Raw genomic sequence first — 22,087 nt, 5'->3', positions numbered from 1 at the left:
ATGTGCAGGTTGTTACAAGTGGAGTTTAATGTTCAAAAATTTAAAATCATGCATTGTGTACTTCAGAAGAAAATATAGGAGAATAAGTTACATCGAATGGTCCGAAGATAGAGTGATCTAGTGAGGAAAAGGATTTAGGAACTGTAATAATTTGAAAGTTGGGACACCATTTCTGGTAGCCACAATGAAAGGAAAAAGATTATTAGATGATATAAATGGAAATAAATTGTAAAGCAAAGGATGAGATTCAACTATATAAAGCTATGAATGGTATGTGCAGTTTTGGTCACCAAAGGTTATCCATATTTTAGAAGATGTATGAAGGAAGACAACATGACTAATTTAGGGCAAGGAAGGAAAGTCGTATAAAGAATTAAATTAAGCCTATGCAGTCTTAAAAAAATGAAATTGCGTTGGGGTTTGGGAATGGGCAGGGACCAGGGCTGTTGTGCCTCTATCTCTGCTGTTACTCCCACCCCTTCTCTGCATTTCCCCACCACCACCTGTGTGAATGCTGTTCACTGCCCTTGCCCCCCACAACCTGTCTGAGAACCAAATGCCCCCCATATCTCCAACATGTCTGAATATTGGACACCCCCATGTCCCTGCTGAGTAGCAGATAGCCCCTGAAACGGGGATAAGAGCCCCCTTTGACTTTCAGTACCCCCATCCCTGCCCTCCCATCAAAGCCAGGCGTGGAGCTGTGGAGGCAAATCGCAACTTCAAGGGATCCATGACACAAGCCATTGGGGTTGGTTCCAAATCATGGTGTACCTAAAGAGTGCAGGAAGAACTATAGGAAAACAACCATTAATAATGCACAGTAAGTACCAAGTCACCATTCAGCTGGGCTCTCCAACCACTACCTTAGCCTCAAGATAAAGAGGCAACTCTATCCTGTACCCCTCCTCCTTACTCAGGGTGGAAACAGTCCATGGATCTGCTAAGGGCAGGGTTTAACTCCAGAGTATACATTTTTCAAATCCTGCCTCATTTGCACACACCTCATAAGGGTCTGTCATGACTGCAGTCCCTGTGCTCACATAAGAACAGGGAGTGCCCCTTCCAAAGAGGGTGGAAAAGATGTGTGGCCATGTAGGTTGAGCAAACCAAAGTGAAATGGGAGGGACCAACCTTTTAGGTACATGGCCCAAGTGTACACTAGGGAAGGATTAGGCAACCTCCTGAGGCAATGCAGCTCTGCTCCACTCTGAACGCAGAGACGAGGCTTAAAGGTATGGCATAGCCCTTAAATTGCTGTTTTCTGATCAAGATGGAAAAGATAGGCCCATGGGCCTTACCATCCAAATTTCTGGAGATCATCTTACCCCAGGATCGCAGCTGTTGCTAACTTAAACCCCGGTAGGCAGATTCCAAGGCAAAAAGTCTATTGGGAGGAGGTTGTGGAGACAAAAAGTTGCCACAACTTACCCTATTCTGGGAGCACTGTAGAGGGCTAGCATGGTCCCAAAAGTGGGCAACACTAGCCAGTAATAGGTTGTGGTGAGAGTAACCAGGGGACATGCTGATTCATGCACTTACTTTCAGCAGCTTCCTCCAGCAAGGATTATGTGGAGGCCTTGATGAGATTTTAAAATTGGCCCCATCTAACAGGTTTCTCCTTGAGAGGGCAGCAGTAAAAAAGCAACCTCACTTCTCTGAGGTGCAATCTCCTGTGAAGCATAGAGGTCCATGCTGACTCATAAACATGTAATTTTCACCTCCCTGCACCAGCTTTGATCAATCTGGCCTTGTATGTTTGAGATGCTGAAAATACATTATTACTGTATATCTATTTCATATTTGCCATTAAAAATAGAAATATCGGGCAAGATTTTTTGCTACAGCTGAGCTCTTCTTAGATGGACTGAGGTGGGAACCATGAGGGACCTAGTTATGGCTACCTAATCCTGAGCTGTTTGGCCCATATTCAAAGGGAGTTGCTCTGATTTACACCATTGGTATAAGGCCCCTATGCCAGTGGAGCATCCGGTGGAGTGCTCTGCGCCGGAACCCCACTCCCGGTCACTTCTCTCCCCTTACATTGTGGGGGCAGCTAGCGAAAGAGATAGCTATGCCAAAGGGGAAGCCTCCTACACAAGGATTTCTCCACTAGCTTTCTCCAGCTGCTTTAAGTTCACTTTGCACCACTTAATGCAGTTCATAACAGACTTAGTGAACTGGAGAATCTGGCTCATGTAACTTGGAGGGGTAGTATTAATTAGCTTCTCTGATTGGATTGTTTTAATTACATGTACTTCTTTGATATACATAGAAAATGGCTCCCTGTGATGTCTGAAAATAGGGTGGCAGCTGTGCATAAGTGTGTATTATACTTTGGGGATTTGTCTACAATAGCTTATCCTAGCAAAAAATGTATACACAAAATTAAACCCACTGAGTGTATTTCCATTCTGCTGAATCGAAAGCTTTTTCTGCATCTGAAGATGTAATTGTGTTATCCAGATTTTCAGTATTTTGTTAAAATATATTTTGTAAACTCACGGAACTATATGGAGATTATTAGGGGGGCATAAATAAAGCTTGGTTTGCAGGCACTAGTTTTTCAAATGCTCACTATAGTCTTGGCTGTCTCAACTTATGAGAATTTTATTATCTGAATTTGAAGGCAATGGATTTCTGATTACATATCTCAGAAAGAAGTGTTTCAGAAAGTACTAGCTTTCTGCAGACCAAAATATAGATGGCGTTTTGCACTGTGCAGCTGCCACATAGCTATGCATGGTGGCAGACCAAAGGCCAATAAACTGTTTGGTGTGGTGGGGGGAAACCCAGTGTATTATGGAGAGTTAGTTGTAAATGAAATTCCTTCCTCCCAGGTACTGCTACTCCCTGTTCTGGTGTCCTCAATCCCATTTCCTGACCCCAAAGTCATGCATTCATTCCATGTTGCTATATCTCCAGTCATCTGCTTGATTTAGTCATAAGGCCTTCACTTCCTTCATTGCTGGAGAAGCTTCACCAACTGGAAGAGATCTCTATGTCCCCATCATGATGACAGGTTTCAGAGTAACAGCCGTGTTAGTCTGTATTCGCAAAAAGAAAAGGAGTACTTGTGGCACCTTAGAGACTAACCAATTTATTTGAGCATAAGCTTTCGTGAGCTACAGCTCACTTCATCGGATGCATACTGTGGAAACTGCAGAAGACATTATATACACAGAGATCATGAAACAATACCTCCTCCCACCCCACTCTCCTGCTGGTAATAGCTTATCTAAAGTGACCACTCTCCTTACAATGTGTATGATAATCAAGTTGGGCCATTTCCAGCACAAATCCAGGTTTTCTCACCCCCCCCCCCCCACCCCCATACACACACAAACTCACTCTCCTGCTGGTAATAGCTCATCCAAACTGACCACTCTCCTTACAATGTGTATGATAATCAAGGTGGGCCATTTCCAGCATAAATCCAAGTTTAACCAGAACGTCTGGGGGGGGAGGGTAGGAAAAAACAAGGGGAAATAGGCTACCTTGCATAATGACTTAGCCACTCCCAGTCTCTATTTAAGCCTAATTAATAGTATCCAATTTGCAAATGAATTCCAATTCAGCAGTTTCTCGCTGGAGTCTGGATTTGAAGTTTTTTTGTTTTAAGATAGCGACCTTCATGTCTGTAATTGCGTGACCAGAGAGATTGAAGTGTTCTGCGACTGGTTTATGAATGTTATAATTCTTGACATCTGATTTGTGTCCATTTATTCTTTTACGTAGAGACTGTCCAGTTTGACCAATGTACATGGCAGAGGGTCATTGCTGGCACATGATGGCATATATCACATTGGTGGATGTGCAGGGGAACGAGCCTCTGATAGTGTGGCTGATGTTATTAGGCCCTGTGATGGTGTCCCCTGAATAGATATGTGGGCACAGTTGGCAACGGGCTTTGTTGCAAGGATAGGTTCCTGGGTTAGTGGTTCTGTTGTGTGGTATGTGGTTGTTGGTGAGAATTTGCTTCAGGTTGGGGGGCTGTCTGTAGGCAAGGACTGGCCTGTCTCCCAAGATCTGTGAGAGTGTTGGGTCATCCTTCAGGATAGGTTGTAGATCCTTAATAATGCGTTGGAAGGGTTTTAGTTGGGGGCTGAAGGTGACGACTAGTGGCGTTCTATTATTTTCTTTGTTAGGCCTGTCCTGTAGTAGGTGACTTCTGGGAACTCTTCTGGCTCTATCAATCTGTTTCTTCACTTCCGCAGGTGGGTATTGTAGTTGTAAGAATGCTTGATAGAGATCTTGTAGGTGTTTGTCTCTGTCTGAGGGGTTGGAGCAGATGCGGTTGTATCACAGAGCTTGGCTGTAGACGATGGATCGTGTGGTGTGGTCAGGGTGAAAGCTGGAGGCATGTAGGTAGGAATAGCGGTCAGTAGGTTTCCGGTATAGGGTGGTGTTTATGTGACCATTGTTTATTAGCACTGCAGTGTCCAGGAAGTGGATCTCTTGTGTGGACTGGACCAGGCTGAGGTTGATGGTGGGATGGAAATTGTTGAAATCATGGTGGAATTCCTCAAGGGCTTCTTTTCCATGGGTCCAGATGATGATGATGTCATCAATATAGCTCAAGTAGAGTACGGGTGTTAGGGGACGAGAGCTGAGGAACCGTTGTTCTAAATCAGCCATAAAAATGTTGGCATACTGTGGGGTCATGCGGGTACCCATAGCAGTGCCGCTGATCTGAAGGTATACATTGTCCCCAAATGTAAAATAGTTATGGGTAAGGACAAAGTCACAAAGTTCAGCCACCAGGTTAGCCGTGACATTATCAGGGATAGTGTTCTTGACGGCTTGTAGTCCATCTTTGTGTGGAATGTTGGTGTAGAGTGCTCCTACATCCATAGTGGCCAGGATGGTGTTATCAGGAAGATCACCGATGGATTGTAGTTTCCTCAGGAAGTCAGTGGTGTCTCGAAGGTAGCTAGGAGTGCTGGTAGCGTAGGGCCTGAGGAGGGAGTCTACATAGCCAGACAATCCTGCTATCAGGGTGCCAATGCCTGAGATGATGGGGCGCCCAGGATTTCCAGGTTTATGGATCTTAGGTAGCAGATAGAATATCCCAGGTCGGGGTTCCAGGGGTGTGTCTGTGCGGATTTGATCTTGTGCTTTTTCAGGAAGTTTCTTGAGCAAATGCTGTAGTTGCTTTTGGTAACTCTCAGTGGGAGTCTATCAAGCATTCTTACAACTACAATACCCACCTGCGGAAGTGAAGAAACAGATTGATAGAGCCAGAAGAGTTCCCAGAAGTCGCCTACTACAGGACAGGCCTAACAAAGAAAATAACAGAACGCCACTAGCCATCACCTTCAGCCCCCAACTAAAACCCCTCCAACGCATTATTAAGGATCTACAACCTATCCTGAAGGATGACCCAACGCTCTCACAAATCTTGGGAGACAGGCCAGTCCTTACCTACAGACAGCCCCCCAACCTGAAGCAAATACTCACCAACAACCACATACCACTCAACAGAACCACTAACCCAGGAACCTATCCTTGCAACAAAGCCCGTTGCCAACTGTGCCCACATATCTATTCAGGGGACACCATCACAGGGCCTAATAACATCAGCCACGCTATCAGAGGCTCGTTCCCCTGCACATCCACCAATGTGATATATGCCATCATGTGCCAGCAATGCCCCTCTGCCATGTACATTGGTCAAACTGGACAGTCTCTACGTAAAAGAATAAATGGACACAAATCAGATGTCAAGAATTATAACATTCATAAACCAGTCGGAGAACACTTCAATCTCTCTGGTCACGCAATTACAGACATGAAGGTCGCTATCTTAAAACAAAAATCTTCAAATCCAGACTCCAGCGAGAAACTGCTGAATTGGAATTCATTTGCAAATTGGATACTATTAATTTCGGCTTAAATAGAGACTGGGAGTGGCTAAGTCATTATGCAAGGTAGCCTATTTCCCCTTGTTTTTTCCTACCCTCCCACCCCAGACGTTCTGGTTAAACTTGGATTTATGCTGGAAATGGCCCACCTTGATTATCATACACATTGTAAGGAGAGTGGTCAGTTTGGATGAGCTATTACCAGCAGGAGAGTGAGTTTGTGTGTTTGGCGGGGGGTGGGGTGCGAAAACCTGGATTTGTGCTGGAAATGGCCCAACTTGGTTATCATACACATTGTAAGGAGAGTGATCACTTTAGATAAGCTATTACCAGCAGGAGAGTGGGATGGGAGGAGGTATTGTTTCATGGTCTCTGTGTATATAATGTCTTCTGCAGTTTCCACAGTATGCATCCGATGAAGTGAGCTGTAGCTCACGAAAGCTTATGCTCAAATAAATTGGTTAGTCTCTAAGGTGCCACAAGTACTCCTTTTCTTTTTATGTCCCCATCATCAACAAAGGGTAAACCATAAGGAAGCTATTACCTGGAGTGATTACTTGTTTGAACCAGGTGACCCATTTAAACTTTTTTCTCCATCATTTAGTAAGGGATAAACAGTCTCATGCTAAGACATAGAAAGAGGCACAGAATATGCTCAGTTCATTAACTGACGTCATTCTCATGAACCTGAGACATAGGCAGTCATGTAAGGCCAAAGTCAAAATTACATAGCTGCTTCTGAAGGGAAAATACTCTTGAAATGAGAAGGGATCTGTCATTTAGGAAGCCATGTGAAATTAAATTTGGACTGACTGAATACCTTAAATTGAAAGTTAAAAAAAAATTTTTTTTTTTTTTGGCTAAACTTGTTAAATTATATGTATTTGTGCTGAAACTCAAGGCAGTAACCTACATGAAAGCTGGATTTGGCAGATACATATGCAAGTAACTTTCTAGTGGGTAATATTTAGCATCATGAATTTGATGTCTGTTAGGAATTTCAGAATAATGTCTTAGTGACGAATAGTATTTTGTGGATATCTTATGAAAACTCTTTAAAAAGTTTTTTCATCATATCTTCCTAAAAATTCAAGAATTCTTGTGCTTGTTCTCCTACAACTGTTCTCTAAATTTGCATGCTTATTTCAGTTCTCTCCTTTAATGCTTTCCCACTCTGTGCTTCAGGTTTCCTCATATTTTTCTCACTTAATCAACTTTCCTCTTTAAATGCTAATATCCAGATGTTTATCGTTTGTCTCTTACAGCTGGTTCCTTTATTTCCATCTCTCATGGTGCTAAGTTGGTTTTGCGGAGAGGAATTAGTTACAGATTAGTCTTCACCATTCTCGGATATCTTTGCTCCACTGTCCTCCACATGCACTGAGGAAGATGGTGCCAGCCTTGTCTCTTTCTTTTCTCGTTCTTCAGTACCACTTCCGTACACCTCTTTACAGTCTAGTGATCTATTAAATGAAACATTACATTTTTATTTATTTTTCTCATTCCTCAGAATAAATCTAGCTGAGCTGCATATTGCCAGCTTCACAAAATTCAAGTTTAGATAATATTAGATGCTAAAGTTTAGTCTCTGTACAGCACATAAGAACCAGTCTTATCTACAACATCCTGTGATTCCACTGCATATATTTTTGTTTGCTCAGAGGGCCTGATTTTCAGTCTAGCCTAAACCGGGCCTTTTATTTGGTGCCCAATGGTTGCATGCACAAAAAGGATGATGAGTTTTCAAAATCTTGCCCAAAATATTGGTTGTTATAGCAAAGATGGTAGTTTCATGTTGAAGTTCAGATTAACTATAAAACCTCTTTAACCACTAATTTTGGTTGATATTAAAATAAAATGTTAATGTATGAGAGGTAAAGCAAATTATTGTCTTACTGTTTTGTTTTGTTTTTTACCCATTGAATACCTTATTGTACTTATTCATGGTATGATTGTATTTATTTGGAATTTAATTCTGGACTACATTAAGTTAAATGTGTTGTCTTCTTCTCCTATGAAGTTTAGAAGAAATGGAAGAGAAATACCAAAACAGGGAATCAAGACCAGAAGATTTACAGCTTATTTCAGAGTTGAAAGACCTGATTGCAGAGAGGGACCAACTCATAAAGAAACTGATTGTAAGACTTTTTGTGCTCTTTCTGGTATTAATATATTAACAGATCTAAATATTAGTCTAATTCCTTGAAAAAACTTAATTAAAATGGATTTAAGGCCTCAGTTCTGCTAACACTTATTCATATGCTTAACTTTATTGCAGTAGTCCCATTGACCTAACTGGAAATGCAGTAGTAAAGTTAAGCACATGCCTAAATGTTTGTAGGACCAAGCTTAATATTGTAAATATGTATCAACATGTACGTAAGTTGCAATTTTTTTTCAAAATTACAATATTCTATTAAAAGTATATTATTCTCTAAAAGCGTAAGTGCTTGAAAGCCAGAAAATTCAAAGTTAAGGTTACATAAGTAGAATATAAAACATATGCATTGGAAAGTATGGGAATACAGAATTAAGGAATCCCAAATAACTTTACTTCCGCCTTTGTATCTGTACCATCCTGTAGGTGCCCTCAGTGTAAGGTAGTTATATTCCCGTGGCTAAATGGTATGTTGAAAAATGGACAGGAAATCTGGTGACTGAGTGTATCTTAAACCCTGTATACATTGGTGTTTTGCCTACATCTGTGGACATCTCAAACCATATTGACCTTGGCTTTTGCAAAAGAGTGTACAAATGCTAATCGTAAGTAATACTAGGATTAAGAAATCTGCAGGCTCAGGGAGCTCAACCATTGAGGAAAATGAAACTTTAAAATCGTGTGAGAGTTTTCTATTAGGAAGAGGGGATGGGAGTTAAATATTGTAGGTCTTGGGGTATATATGAAGTGTAACAATAATATTTTTCACTTGTATAGTGCCTTCCATCTGAGGAACTCAATGTACATGCTTTATAAACAACAAGTAAATTAGCTTTACAACACCTCTGTAAAGCAGGTAAGTACTATTATCTCCATTGTACAGCTAAAGAAATTGAGACACGGTAATTGAGACAAGCTTAAAATCTAAGTCTCCCGACACTCAATTTTGTGCCTTACCCCCATTATTCTTCTCTCCAGAGGCAAAATGTTGGTGTTGCTGTTTTGTCAAGGGAAGGTGAACCGGAGAGTAGTCTCTGGTTGAGTAGGTAACATATGTACAGTATAATGAATAGGTGGTGCATACATTCATGAGCATGTTACGGTGTGATAGTAATATGTGGTTCCAATTGTCATATGTAAACAGACTGTCTCATGATTTTGAGTGGATGATTAGTAGGGATATGAGGACAGACTTAAGGTTGTTTGGGGTACCATAACTATAATTCCATACTTTCCAATATTTTCAGTGGGGAGAACTAAGTGTAACTGAATTTCCTGGCTTTCAGATATGTGTGTTTCTTAAAACTACAACATTACATTGTTTCTTTCTCTGAAGTTATTCAGGGCTTAACAAACATTGTTTTGGAATTTCCTTTGGTGTTGTAAAAAGAAAAAGAGTACTAGTGGCACCTTAGAGACTAACCAATTTATTTGAGCATGAGCTTTCGTGAGCTACAGCTCATCCGATGATGAAGTGAGCTGTAGCTCGTGAAAGCTTACGATCAAATAAATTGGTTAGTCTCTAAGGTGCCAATAGTACTCCTTTTCTTTTTGCGCATACAGACTAACACGGCTGCTACTCTGAAATCTTTGGTGTTGTCTTTTTCCTTCAAAGAATAGCTGAATGACACCACATTACGTTTTTAGGTTGGACTGTCCTCACTAGCAGAGCCAAAGCTTCAAAGCAATGGCTAGTTCTAAGATTGCCACCTTTCAGCTAAACAGCTGATATAAATGCCACATCATTGGACTGGGGAAAGAGAGATGTGGGTGGCAGAGGGAGGAATGTGAAAATGTAAGGTGTCTGAGTATGCTGGGTGATGTAGCGAAAGGTATGGGTACCTTTGCTAATAAGACAGAGAATATTGGAAAGGGCAGGTGTGTTTCCCCTTCCCTCAATAACCTTTTATTGTAGAGCACTCGTTTCACTAGCTCAGGTATATTGAGACTTGTGCTCTACTTGTTCCTTTCACATCTACATGGTCTCTGCTGTTCTGCACACAGTAATAATGTGGTGGATGAGGAGAATTTCGGTTATGTTTCTTTTTGAAAAATCTACAAACTAAATTGCCCGAAGCCCAGTTTTATCAACCTTGAAGATAGACGAGTAAGCTAACCCTGTCCAGATTTGATCCTGTGACTCTAGGAAAATTAAATATTTCAAATCAGGTGTTTAAATCACTAAGACAAACCCTTCATCAGAGCATGAATATTCCATTATAACTTCTCACATTTTGTTTCTAAACCTGCTTGTCTTTCAGCAGAAAATACTACCAACATCCACTCCCTTAATTCTTCCCATTCCATCCCAGCTTATGCATTCTTGAGAGTCTCCCACCCATTCCTGACTATGTAGAAAGCATCCCACAGAAGCAAAGTGAATTTCCTGGTATACTCTGTAGTTTACTAGAGAAGGACTGGACTAGGAATCAGGAGTCTTAAGTTCTAAACCATCTTTTATAGTTGCTTGCTATGTGATGTTGGACAGGTCTGTTAAACTTTCTGAATCCTGTAAAACTGGTAATATATATACTCTAGGAATGTTGTGAGCTAAATAATAGGATTTTCCTGTCTGGCTGAGCTGCTTTTAGTGTGACTGTAAATGAGGTTGGTCTGGTCTTCAACCTAATTGTGAGGTTCATCATCTGGCCCGCTGACGTGCTATATATACTGAACATGCACAATATTGTTAAGATGAGAATAAAATATAGGAGTTTTTGGCTCCCAGTCTTGTAATGTGCTAAACCATATGACCTCAGGAGAGTTAGAGATACCATCATCACTTTCTTCAAGAAAATATTTTTACTGTACCAATGAATTTAGAGGAAGAGGAGGACATAAATTGTCTTTATGTTGCTTACATTTTTTACACCAGACAGTTCTTTGCTGAACTTTACTAAGTCTGTCAGACTCTTGACAAATCTTACAAGATTTAGTGGATCTTAAGTCTGCAGCAGCATGATGGAATGTTTGACGCTCCTAATTCAGCAAAAATAGCTTAAAAAAATTAAAAAGCAGGGTTTTTTTAAATCGTAGAAGTTCAAGAACTTGAAGAAACCAATTTGAAGTTTTTATGTCAAGCTACCTCTGAGATATTTCATGACAAAATAGCATTAAGTCCTAAATGTAAGCCATATCTAATTTTCCCAACTTCCATATCTCAGAAATTGCTTGTCCAATTTACCTCACTTTTGGCACCAAAAAGAAGAAAAAGTTCCTCTGGTCATAGACCACACAAACAAGATTTATGTCAGACAGGACCTAACACAGGATTTTAGACAGGTGAGGATGGGGACAAATCAGCTTAATAAGGGGAAACTGGTTACAACCAGACAACTACTCTGAACCTTCACAGCTCAAAGTGCTTGTTGCTGAATTAGGAACATCAGAATATAGTCAGGCTGCTGTAGCCTTATTTGGGGAGTTGTAGACACTCAGCATATCATAGGATTGGGAGGGCCTCTCTTAGCAACTCCATAGGGATGATGTGTGCATTAGTTAAAAGTTTATACAACATTTTGAAAATGTAAAGCATTTGAAATTAATGGCACTTGAGAAGGCTCACTTCTCAGCCTTTAGTCTTTTTTACTACAGCTTCACTGATGAGGACATATTTGACTGAGGCCACACAAGAGGATAGTGACAGAAAAAAGATTGGTTTCAGAGTAGCAGCCATGTTAGTCTGTATCCGCAAAAGGAACAGTACTTGTGGCACCTTAGAGACTAACAAATTTATTAGAGCATAAGCTTTCGTGAGCTACAGCTCACTTCATCGGATGCATAGAATGGAACATACAGTAAGATGCTTATGCTCTAATAAATTTGTTAGTCTCTAAGGTGTCACAAGTACTCCAGAACAAAGATTAAGTATTGTGGGTCCCTGTCTATCCACAGTCCACTAAACTATGCTGTCTCTCAAGTGTAAAATGTACATAAGAGAAACCCGTTAATGTAAATTATTTAGTGTTTCTTTAATTGTATGTAAGATCATACATAAATAAATTTTAAGTAATGGATTGATTGGAATTGATAGAAATACAGGTTTGGAACTGAATGTGTTTGAAACAGTGTTATATACAGATCTTGCCATTAGCTAGTGGAAAATGCATAAAGAGAAGTTTGTATTTCTTGTTCTTCTTTATTAGGATGACAAAAAATTCTATCAACTGGAACTAGTCAACAGAGAGACTAACTTCAACAAAGTGTTTAATGCAAGCCCTAATGTTGGAATTATTAATCCACTGGTGAAGGTAGGCTTCACAGGCTCTATTGCTAAAATGGAAAAGAAATCTATGTTAATACATAGTGTAAAAAAAAAAAGTATATAGAGACATGATAGTCTCTGTATTTTGTTAGACGTGTTAGTCTCTATATTTTGTTTGATGTGTTCAGAACACTGCATATAGTTTATTGCTTACCTGTATTCTATTTATTATTATTTATTTGTATTATGGTAGTAGTACTTAGGGATCCAAACTGAGATTGTGTGCCAGTGTGCTGGCTACTGTGAAAACATAGCATAAAAGACAGTCCCTGCCCTGAAAAGCTTAAAATCTAAATAGACAAGATAGACAACAGATAGAGGAGGAAGGATTATAACATACAAATAAAGTGAGCAGTGATGATCTGAAAATGTCATGTTAGTTCCATAGAGACACAAGGTGGGTGAGGTGGTAAATATTTTTTATTGGACCATCTTCTGTTGGTGAGAGAGACAAGCTTTCAAGCTTACACAGAGCTCTTCTTCAGGTCTGGGAAACATCAGAGTGTGGCAGCTAAATAACAAGATGGAACAGATTGTTTAGCATAAGTAGTTAACCCATACTTCAGAGGACCATTCAAGGTGAAGTGGCTCGTTAACACCCCTCCAGTCATGAGGGGAGGAGAGAAAAGGGAGGAAAGGCAGCTGTGGGTGGTTGTTAGTGGGTTATACATTGTTGTAATAAGCCAAAACACTGCATTTATGGAGTTAAATCAGTCTCTTACCTTAACTAACCTTTTAAAGGTTTCACATAAGATCATATAAGAACATTTCCCTGTCTCTCCCCCATATGCTGTCTGTAGGTTCCCTGGTCCCTCATATTTTGCAGGGCCCAGCAGCTCTGTAAAGCTCTTTGGTGTGCAAGGTCCCCTGGTACTGCTACATTAAAATTGGTCTCATAGTAAACTCTGGAGTGCTCTGTGTGGGAAAACTCAAAATGTGAGAAATTTAAATAAAATGGAAGCCTGGGCCTAACAGACAATATCAGAACTGTGGACACCTAAACCAGATCAAGGGGCGGTTTCCACTTAAAGGCGCATGTAGAAATACAGACACTGCACCCCTGTTAGTTGGGCATGCAAATATCAGCATAGAAGGTGAAGCATGGCTTAGGTGAGTAGAGTAGAGTACCCTACCCTGGCTCTCTAAATAACAATCAGTGCCTCTCACATCTACACTGCCATTTTTAGCAGTGTAATCTCCCATTCCTGGAGTCTTTCCCCACTGCAAACTGGTCAGAGCTTTTTACTGTGACATGTAGCTTACAGGCACTCTATACACTGCCAGAAGATAAAGGGTTGGGAGTGTGTGTTCAAAAGTTTTGGAAGATTTTCTCAACCAGTTGTCTTAAACTTTTGAGGTTTAAATATGGATGTTAGCTGGTGTGGGTTTTTTTGTTTTCTTTTGGGATTGTTGAGTTAGGTTTTTTTTTTTTGTTTTTTTTTTGTCGCTTTGATTTATGAAGCACTTATACAAACTTCTGCAGCCTCAGATCTTCAGACTGATCACTCACAAATATTTGGACATACACTTCTATCATTTATACCTTTTCAGATCAGAGCCATAATCCATAAACGTGCCTTAAGAATTAAAAGATTTCTAGAACTTGGATTTTGTATAATTACCTAGCAATGTTTTAGATTTAAATTATTTTACATTATATTAGTTTTCTAGTTTAAATTAAATAGAAACTTTATTAAACCATTTTCTTCAGCTCATCAGGAATAATTGTGACCTTATCCAATTAAAAAAAAAACACATACTGAGCTATGCTGATGGCATAGCAACAGTCTAGAGTGCTAGCACAGAAAAGATATCCATGGGTTCAGAAGCAACTTGGGAATTCATAATTAAGGGCCTGACCCAGTGTACATTGCAGTCAAAGGAAGGATGCCTACTGACTGGAGTAGAATTAGGATCAGGCCCTAAAAGTTGCAGAAGTGATTTGTGGGAATGTGAGCCATGGGGAAAATATTTGGGAAGATGCTTGTTTCCTCTTGGCCAGGCTAAACAGCAGGATTAAAACTTATTGAAACTGAACAATACTGTAAATTCTACTTTTACTGGAATAGAGATGATGGAATAAATAGTCAACAAAAAAGGAAAGTAAGACTGAGGGAGACAACCTAAAACGAAGGGGGGAAATAACAGCTAATATTGCATTAATAAAACATAACTGTGATCAGTCAGAATAACAACATGAAGATTCAAGCGTCATTAGTTTGTTTTTCTTCTTTCTCATGTATCTTTATTTTACTTATTCAAATGTTTCTCTTCATAATAACCAAATGATCAAGATCTGGGAAGTGCTGCATTCAGCATAGTTAAGATAACGTTGTGAAAGTAAAAGAACGAGGAGTACTTGGGGCACCTTAGAGACTAACAAATGTATTTGGGCATAAGCTTTTGTGGACAAACACCCACTTCATCAGATACATGGAGTGGAAAATACAGTAGGAAGATAGATATACAGAGAACATGAAAAGATGGGGGTTGCCTTACCAACTCTAATGAGACAAATCAATTACAGTGGGCTATTGTCAGCAGGAGGAAAAATCACTTTTGTAGTGGTAATCAGGATGGCCCATTCAAACAGTTGACAAGAAGGTGTGAGTAACAATAGGGGGGAAAATTAGCATGGGGAAATAGTTTTTAGTTTGTGTAATGACCCAGACCTGGCAATGGGGTTTGTTGCAAGGATAGGTTCCTAGGTTAGTGTTTTTGTTGTGTGGTGTGTGGTTGCTGGTGAGTATTTGCTTCAAGTTGGGGGGCTGTCTCCCAAGATCTGTGAGAGTAAGGGATCATCCTTCAGGATAGGTTGTAGTTCAGGGATCTCAAACTCAAATCACCATGAGGGCCACATGAGGACTAGTACATTGGCCCAAGGGCTGCATCACTGACACCTTTTCATATAAAGATACAAAAGCCCCCCCACCCTGCCCTCAGCCCCGCCCCCACTCCACCCCTTTCATGAGGCCCTGCCTCTGCCCTGCCTCTTCCGACCTCTTCCCCAAATCCCCACCACTGCCCCACCTCTTCTCTGCCTCCCCCCCTGAGCGCATGGCTTCCCGCTCCTCCCCCCTCCCTACTGGAAAGTGCTAAGCATCACCAAACAGCTGTTTGACGGCAGGAAGCACCTGGAGGTAGGCAGAGGAACAGGGACGTGGTGCGCTGGGGAGGCAGCAGGTTATAGGAGCTTTGCGGCCACAGGAAATAACTCTGAGGGGATATGGGGGGGCCGGGGAGTTGCAGGCTGCGTGTTTGAGGCCCCTGTTGTAGATCCTTGATGATGTGCTGGAGAGGTTTTAGTTGGGGGCTGAAGGTGACGGCTAGTGGCGTTCTGTTATTTTCTTTGTTGGGACTGTCCTGTAATAGGTGACTTCTGGGTACTCTTCTGGCTCTGTCAATCTCTTTTGTCACTTCAGCAGGTGGGTATTTTAGTTTTAAGAATGCTTGATAGAGATCTTGTAGGTGTTTGTCTCTGAGGGATTGGAGCAAATGCGGTTGTATCTTAGAGCTTGGCTGTAGACAATGGATCGTGTGATGTGGTTGAGTTTTGACTGCATTTTAAATTTTAATTAAATAAATTAGTATTTAGTGGAAATCCCACATTCCCAGTACTGCTAGATATATTTTTCCCAGTTTTCTTGAAGCTACTCTACACTGGATATGAAAAAAAATTCTTTGATTTTCCCCTCCTCAAAATCCAGTCTCCTTCCCCCACTCCAATATTTTTCTGTGGCAGTCTTTGTTTCATCAGCCTTCTATTACAAAGTGACTTGATTCAGTACTATTAATGAGGCCATGACATATTATTCAGCATTGACAGCAGTTATTTTTAACATGTGTATCCAACTATACAGCAGCTGTGCCAGTGTGAACCAGCGGAGTGTGCTGTCCATTTGCACCCGTAGACATTGCCATATGTTGGTGGGAATAGGGGCAGGAAAAAAGCCCAACATATAAGGATGAAAAACCTGAGCATTTTCCATCAACTGTAGTGTAAGAGCTTCAGTGGGCAAAAAGCCGAAGAGTTCAGTGGGTGATGTCAGTGAGAGAGAACAGCAGTCCTTGGGTAGTTAAAGACCAACATCTCAATTAGTAATGACTTTGTCTCCCCTTGCCAAAATATTTTGTCCTTTCTTGTTCTGAAAGCACTGGATTTTGTTTGTTTGTTTTTCAAGTACATGTTACTAGAGAACAGTTTTAGAGGGAAAAGGAGACTCTTAGGTCAGGAATTGTAAGTAACTCTGGTCTTTGAACATTGAGTCATGATTAGGCAGAATCACTGCAGCACGATTGACAGCTTCTTAAATGTATGCCGCAGATCTCTGTAGTACTATATGGTCACGTTATTTGAGATTCTATGATGTTTTGAGTGAATTTAATGAAAGTGCTAAATGTTATTTTGTATCTTCAGAGTGCACTGTTTACAAAATTCTAGAAACCTAGTTTATTATATGTATTTTACAATAGAAACTATTTTATTTTTCCTGAGTGCTTGGATGTAGAGAATATACTCAGGAAAATTTAAAGGTAGTACGTAAGAGAAAGCTGCCAGAAAAAAATGACCCATGAAGCACAAAGCTTTAATACAATATAATTTCTTTTATACCACTACTGGTATACTTTACAGACAAATCCCTGATACTTTCACTAATCTGTTTTATCACACATAGTGTATGTGTGATAAAACAAAGTGGGACAGTCTTAATTTAATCCTTCTCAACGGAAGACCTTTCCCCCTAGTACTTAAAAAGGGACCTTACTGTTCCCTCTATCAAGACCCTGATTTATATTGACCTTTATTCAGGTGGGAGGGGGAGAGAAACACTGAGAGTAACCCCCTTTGGAACATATTGGCTCAGTGTGGTTGTTTCAGGCTGATCTATGGAGGTGTTGTCTCTGAACTTTGAATGTGCTACATTAGCAGCACTTGCCGCTACCAGCCAGGTAAGAGGCCAGAATTCAAACCTAGGTCTCTCATCTGGCAGTACTGGACACTATCAATAGGGCAATGTAGCCATCTACATTTCAACTTTTTCTATACTTGAACTCATTGTTCCTGTTGTTTCAAATGCAGTTCTACTCTTCAGAGTAGATGTTATAATTTTATGACAGAATTACAGATGAATTTGTCTCTTGGGGGCTCCATATAAAATGTTTACACATTTTACACAGTTTGCACAGTTTACAAGTAACAAGATTTTTTTCTAAGTGCTTTAGATGGGGTTGTATATGTATTTATGAATAGTATTTGTGAGAAAAAATGAACCCAGTTTCACTTTTAAATCAAGTGGAGTATATTTTTAATGAAAACCTTGTTACTGTGTAAATAGGAAGTACATGAGCCAGAAGTAATCAATAGATATTAAATATGGTATGCCTCACTAGACCATTTCTCTGTAAAAACTTTTGAGATTTAAACCTCCCATATATTTATAAGTTCTGAAAAATCAGTGAGTGGGAGATAAAGCTAGTACTGGCATGGCAAATAGTAGATAATCATTCATTTTACCTCGTAATAAATTACTGATACTAAAATATCAATATCAGAATACAGGTTTCAGAGTAGCAGCTGTGTTAGCCTGTATCCGCAAAAAGAAAAGGAGGACTTGCGGCACCTTAGAGACTTACACATTTATTTGAGCATAAGCTTTCGTAAGCTACAGCTCACTTCATCGGATGCATTAAGAATAACTCCTCTTTCTCTTTGAATCACTTGAAGTACTGTCAGTTGAAGTTGAAAGATACTTCAAACTGAAAAGTTGATTTAGTTGTGCCATCTAGTGGCTAGAAGAAAAGGAGGACTTGTGGCACCTTAGAGACTAACCAATTTATTAGAGCATAAGCTTTCGTGAGCTACAGCTCACTTCTTCAGATGCATATCGTGGAAACTGCAGCAGGCTTTATATATACACAGAGAATATGAAACAATACCTATTCCCACCCCACTGTCCTGCTGGTAATAGCTTATCTAAAGTGATTTCCAGCACAAATCCAGGTTTTCTCACCCTCCACCCCCCCACACAAATTCACTCTCCTGCTGGTGATAGCCCATCCAAAGTGATAACTCTTTACACAATGTGCATGACAATTAAGCTGGGCTATTTCCTGCATAAATCCAGGTTCTCACATCCCCCCCACCCCCATACACACACAAACTCACTCTCCTGCTGGTAATAGCTCATCCAAACTGACCACTCTTCAAGTTAAAATCCAAGTTAAACCAGAACATCTGGGGGGGGGGGATAGGAAAAAACAAGAGGAAACAGGCTACCTTGCATAATGACTTAGCCACTCCAAGTCTCTATTTAAGCCTAAATTAATAGTATCCAATTTGCAAATGAATTCCAATTCAGCAGTTTCTCGCTGGAGTCTGGATTTGAAGTTTTTTTGTTTTAAGATAGCGACCTTCATGTCTGTGATCGCGTGACCAGAGAGATTGAAGTGTTCTCCGACTGGTTTATGAATGTTATAATTCTTGACATCTGATTTGTGTCCATTTATTCTTTTACGTAGAGACTGTCCAGTTTGACCAATGTACATGGCAGAGGGGCATTGCTGGCACATGATGGCATATATCACATTGGTGGATGTGCAGGTGAACGAGCCTCTGATAGTGTGGCTGATGTTATTAGGCCCTGTGATGGTGTCCCCTGAATAGATATGTGGGCACAGTTGGCCGTCACCTTCAGCCCCCAACTAAAACCCCTCCAACGCATTATTAAGGATCTACAACCTATCCTAAAGGATGACCCAACACTCTCACAAATCTTGGGAGACAGGCCAGTCCTTGCCTACAGACAGCCCCGCAACCTGAAGCAAATACTCACCAACAACCACATACCACACAACAGAACCACTAACCCAGGAACTTATCCTTGCAACAAAGCCCGTTGCCAACTGTGCCCACATATCTATTCAGGGGACACCATCACAGGGCCTAATAACATCAGCCACACTATCAGAGGCTCGTTCACCTGCACATCCACCAATGTGATATATGCCATCATGTGCCAGCAATGCCCCTCTGCCATGTACATTGGTCAAACTGGACAGTCTCTACGTAAAAGAATAAATGGACACAAATCAGATGTCAAGAATTATAACATTCATAAACCAGTCGGAGAACACTTCAATCTCTCTGGTCACGCGATCACAGACATGAAGGTCGCTATCTTAAAACAAAAAAACTTCAAATCCAGACTCCAGCGAGAAACTGCTGAATTGGAATTCATTTGCAAATTGGATACTATTAATTTAGGCTTAAATAGAGACTTGGAGTGGCTAAGTCATTATGCAAGGTAGCCTGTTTCCTCTTGTTTTTTCCTACCCCCCCCCCCCAGATGTTCTGGTTTAACTTGGATTTTAACTTGAAGAGTGGTCAGTTTGGATGAGCTATTACCAGCAGGAGAGTGAGTTTGTGTGTGTATGGGGGTGGGGGGGATGTGAGAACCTGGATTTATGCAGGAAATAGCCCAGCTTAATTGTCATGCACATTGTGTAAAGAGTTATCACTTTGGATGGGCTATCACCAGCAGGAGAGTGAATTTGTGTGGGGGGGTGGAGGGTGAGAAAACCTGGATTTGTGCTGGAAATCACTTTAGATAAGCTATTACCAGCAGGACAGTGGGGTGGGAATAGGTATTGTTTCATATTCTCTGTGTATATATAAAGCCTGCTGCAGTTTCCACGATATGCATCTGAAGAAGTGAGCTGTAGCTCACGAAAGCTTATGCTCTAATAAATTGGTTAGTCTCTAAGGTGCCACAAGTCCTCCTTTTCTTTTTGCGAATACAGACTAACACGGCTGTTACTCTGAAACTAGTGGCTAGAAATATTCTACTTAGAGATAAAAGGTTGTGCTTTTTTCTTTCTGGCAAGGAACTGAAATACAGTGTAGGATCAGTTATATCCTTCATAATAATGTAATACACCGATTGATTTGGGGGTCACTAGTGCTTTAATAAAAGAATGTACCTTAATTACAGATTTTCTAAGTTTCTGGTCGAAGACAAAAACTAATTGTTTACCAAACTATACTTAAATGGCAAAGTGAAACGTATTGAACAGATTTACCTTTCCCGCCAATGAATTTGCTGCATTGCATTTGACAACAGAACTATTTCACTAATCCAGAGAATGTGTTTAAGTAGAAATGAAGGATAGTAGACTGAAGTATAATTTTGTAGAGAACTAGCTACCTCCCCATCTCCATCCAATAAAATATCTTGCTCTATACGTTCAATCCATGAGAATAATATACATATTGACTGCTGAGCTAGGCCTGAATTCCTTAGTAAATTTGCTTAAATATTTAATTTTCCTTTGAGAATTTATGCTATTCGGCATTGTTCAAGGAATACAATAAAGGTGCAATTATAGAAACCATTCCACTTCCTTCCCAAACTTGCTTCCCATCCAAAAAAAAAAAAGCTATAAAGGAACCTTCTTATCTACCAATCTCCTCATCTGTCCTGGTGCAAGGAGCCTTCCTTACATTTTTTATTTTTAATGCAGCAAAAGAAGAAGAATGATAAATCAACAAACAGGTTTGTGAGTGTCCCCAATCTAAGTGCTCTGGAATCCAGCGGAGTGGGCAATGGACATCCTAACCGCCTGGATCCCATTCCTAATTCACCCATCCATGATATTGAGTTCAACAGCAGCAAACCACTTCCACAGCCAATACCACCCAAAGAGCCCAAGACGTTTTTGAGGTGAGCACTGCCTCACCAATCCTTTTTTTTTTCTTAACTCATAGAAATTTTCCTATTTAGATGAAAATCCCACTTGTTTTATTAAAACTTTGAGTACAAATATTACTATGGAATTTTTACACTCTGTTTCTAACCTCTTTACAGTAATCCTTTTTATTGTAGAACCTGTTGAAATGTGAAATATTTTTTGACCTTTTTATAAGTCTTGAACCCTCAACTTTTAAAACCTTTTAATATTGCTTAATATGATTCATGTGCTTCCAATTGTTTACATTTTATGAACAATTGTTTTAAATGTTTGTGTGATTTACTAGTTGTCCTTTGGGAATTGTTTTTAACATATGGATTTTTTATTCATTATTGTGTGATGACTTCTATATGACACAATTGTTTTCTGTGGTACGTTGATTTTTTTTTTTGTCCTTTTCCTCATTTCTGTCAAATTGTTTCATAAACATTAGTTTAGTGCAGAAATGGGAAATATGTATGGTTGGGTGTTTTAATGCTGCCTTTCCAGTATAAAAATTAGCATTAAAATCTCCAGGATTAGGTCTTTGAAAGGGATGGTAGAGTGAATTGCACTATTGATTTAACAAATGAATTAAGAGGGAAGACTCGGGGCTTTAGGTGCCTGGATCCTGAGTGCACTGCAGAAGTGGTATTCTCTATCTGTAGTTGGAATTGCTTGCTATCCTATTCCTACAACACACTTTATTTGCAAATCAAACCAATGGCATAAGTGTCAGTTGGACAAGCAGTTGTTTCCCTTCCCTTATGATTTACATGGGTAATGCCACAGTTCTGACAAGTGTTAAAAATAGAAGTGGGAAATGGTAGAATTAAAAATAAATAAGTAGTAACATTCTGTTTCAACAAAATATACTTTTGTTAAATACGTTGTGTTGCTTATTTTTCCCTGTGCACGTGATATGCATGCTTCTGCTCAGACGTCAGTAATGTGCATGTGCATGAATTCATGGATTGTGATGCTGGAGTTTCCATTGCAAATTGTTTCGTGACTTGTATTACCCCAATAAAACGGTAGGATTGTTTTGTTCTTAATTTTTGTTGACCAAATAAC

The 22,087-nt window shown here is 40.1% G+C and overlaps 1 protein-coding gene across 9 annotated transcripts in view; it reads left to right on the top strand.

Moving 5' to 3' along the window:
• Nucleotides 1-22,087, top strand: part of FAM184A (family with sequence similarity 184 member A) — a 167,950-nt gene that overhangs the window by 143,495 nt on the left and 2,368 nt on the right. For 4 of the 9 annotated variants that reach the window (XM_073337169.2, XM_078852180.1, XM_078852178.1 and 1 more), the window contains 3 exons: nt 7,885-8,002; nt 12,168-12,272; nt 20,807-21,006. In XM_073337169.2, coding sequence (XP_073193270.2) covers nt 7,885-8,002; nt 12,168-12,272; nt 20,807-21,006 — 423 coding nt within the window. Of the gene's footprint in view, nt 1-7,884; nt 8,003-8,799; nt 8,879-12,167; nt 12,273-20,806; nt 21,007-21,953; nt 22,048-22,087 lie in introns of those variants that run through there. The other 5 variants (XM_078852183.1, XM_078852179.1, XR_013635563.1 and 2 more) reach the window with 4 other exon arrangements.

This window comes from Lepidochelys kempii, chromosome 3 (genome assembly GCF_965140285.1).
Source record: "Lepidochelys kempii isolate rLepKem1 chromosome 3, rLepKem1.hap1, whole genome shotgun sequence".
Lineage (NCBI taxonomy): Eukaryota > Metazoa > Chordata > Testudines > Cheloniidae > Lepidochelys > Lepidochelys kempii.
Note: the sequence above shows the minus strand (reverse complement) of the source record. Positions and strands in the feature narration are given on the sequence as shown.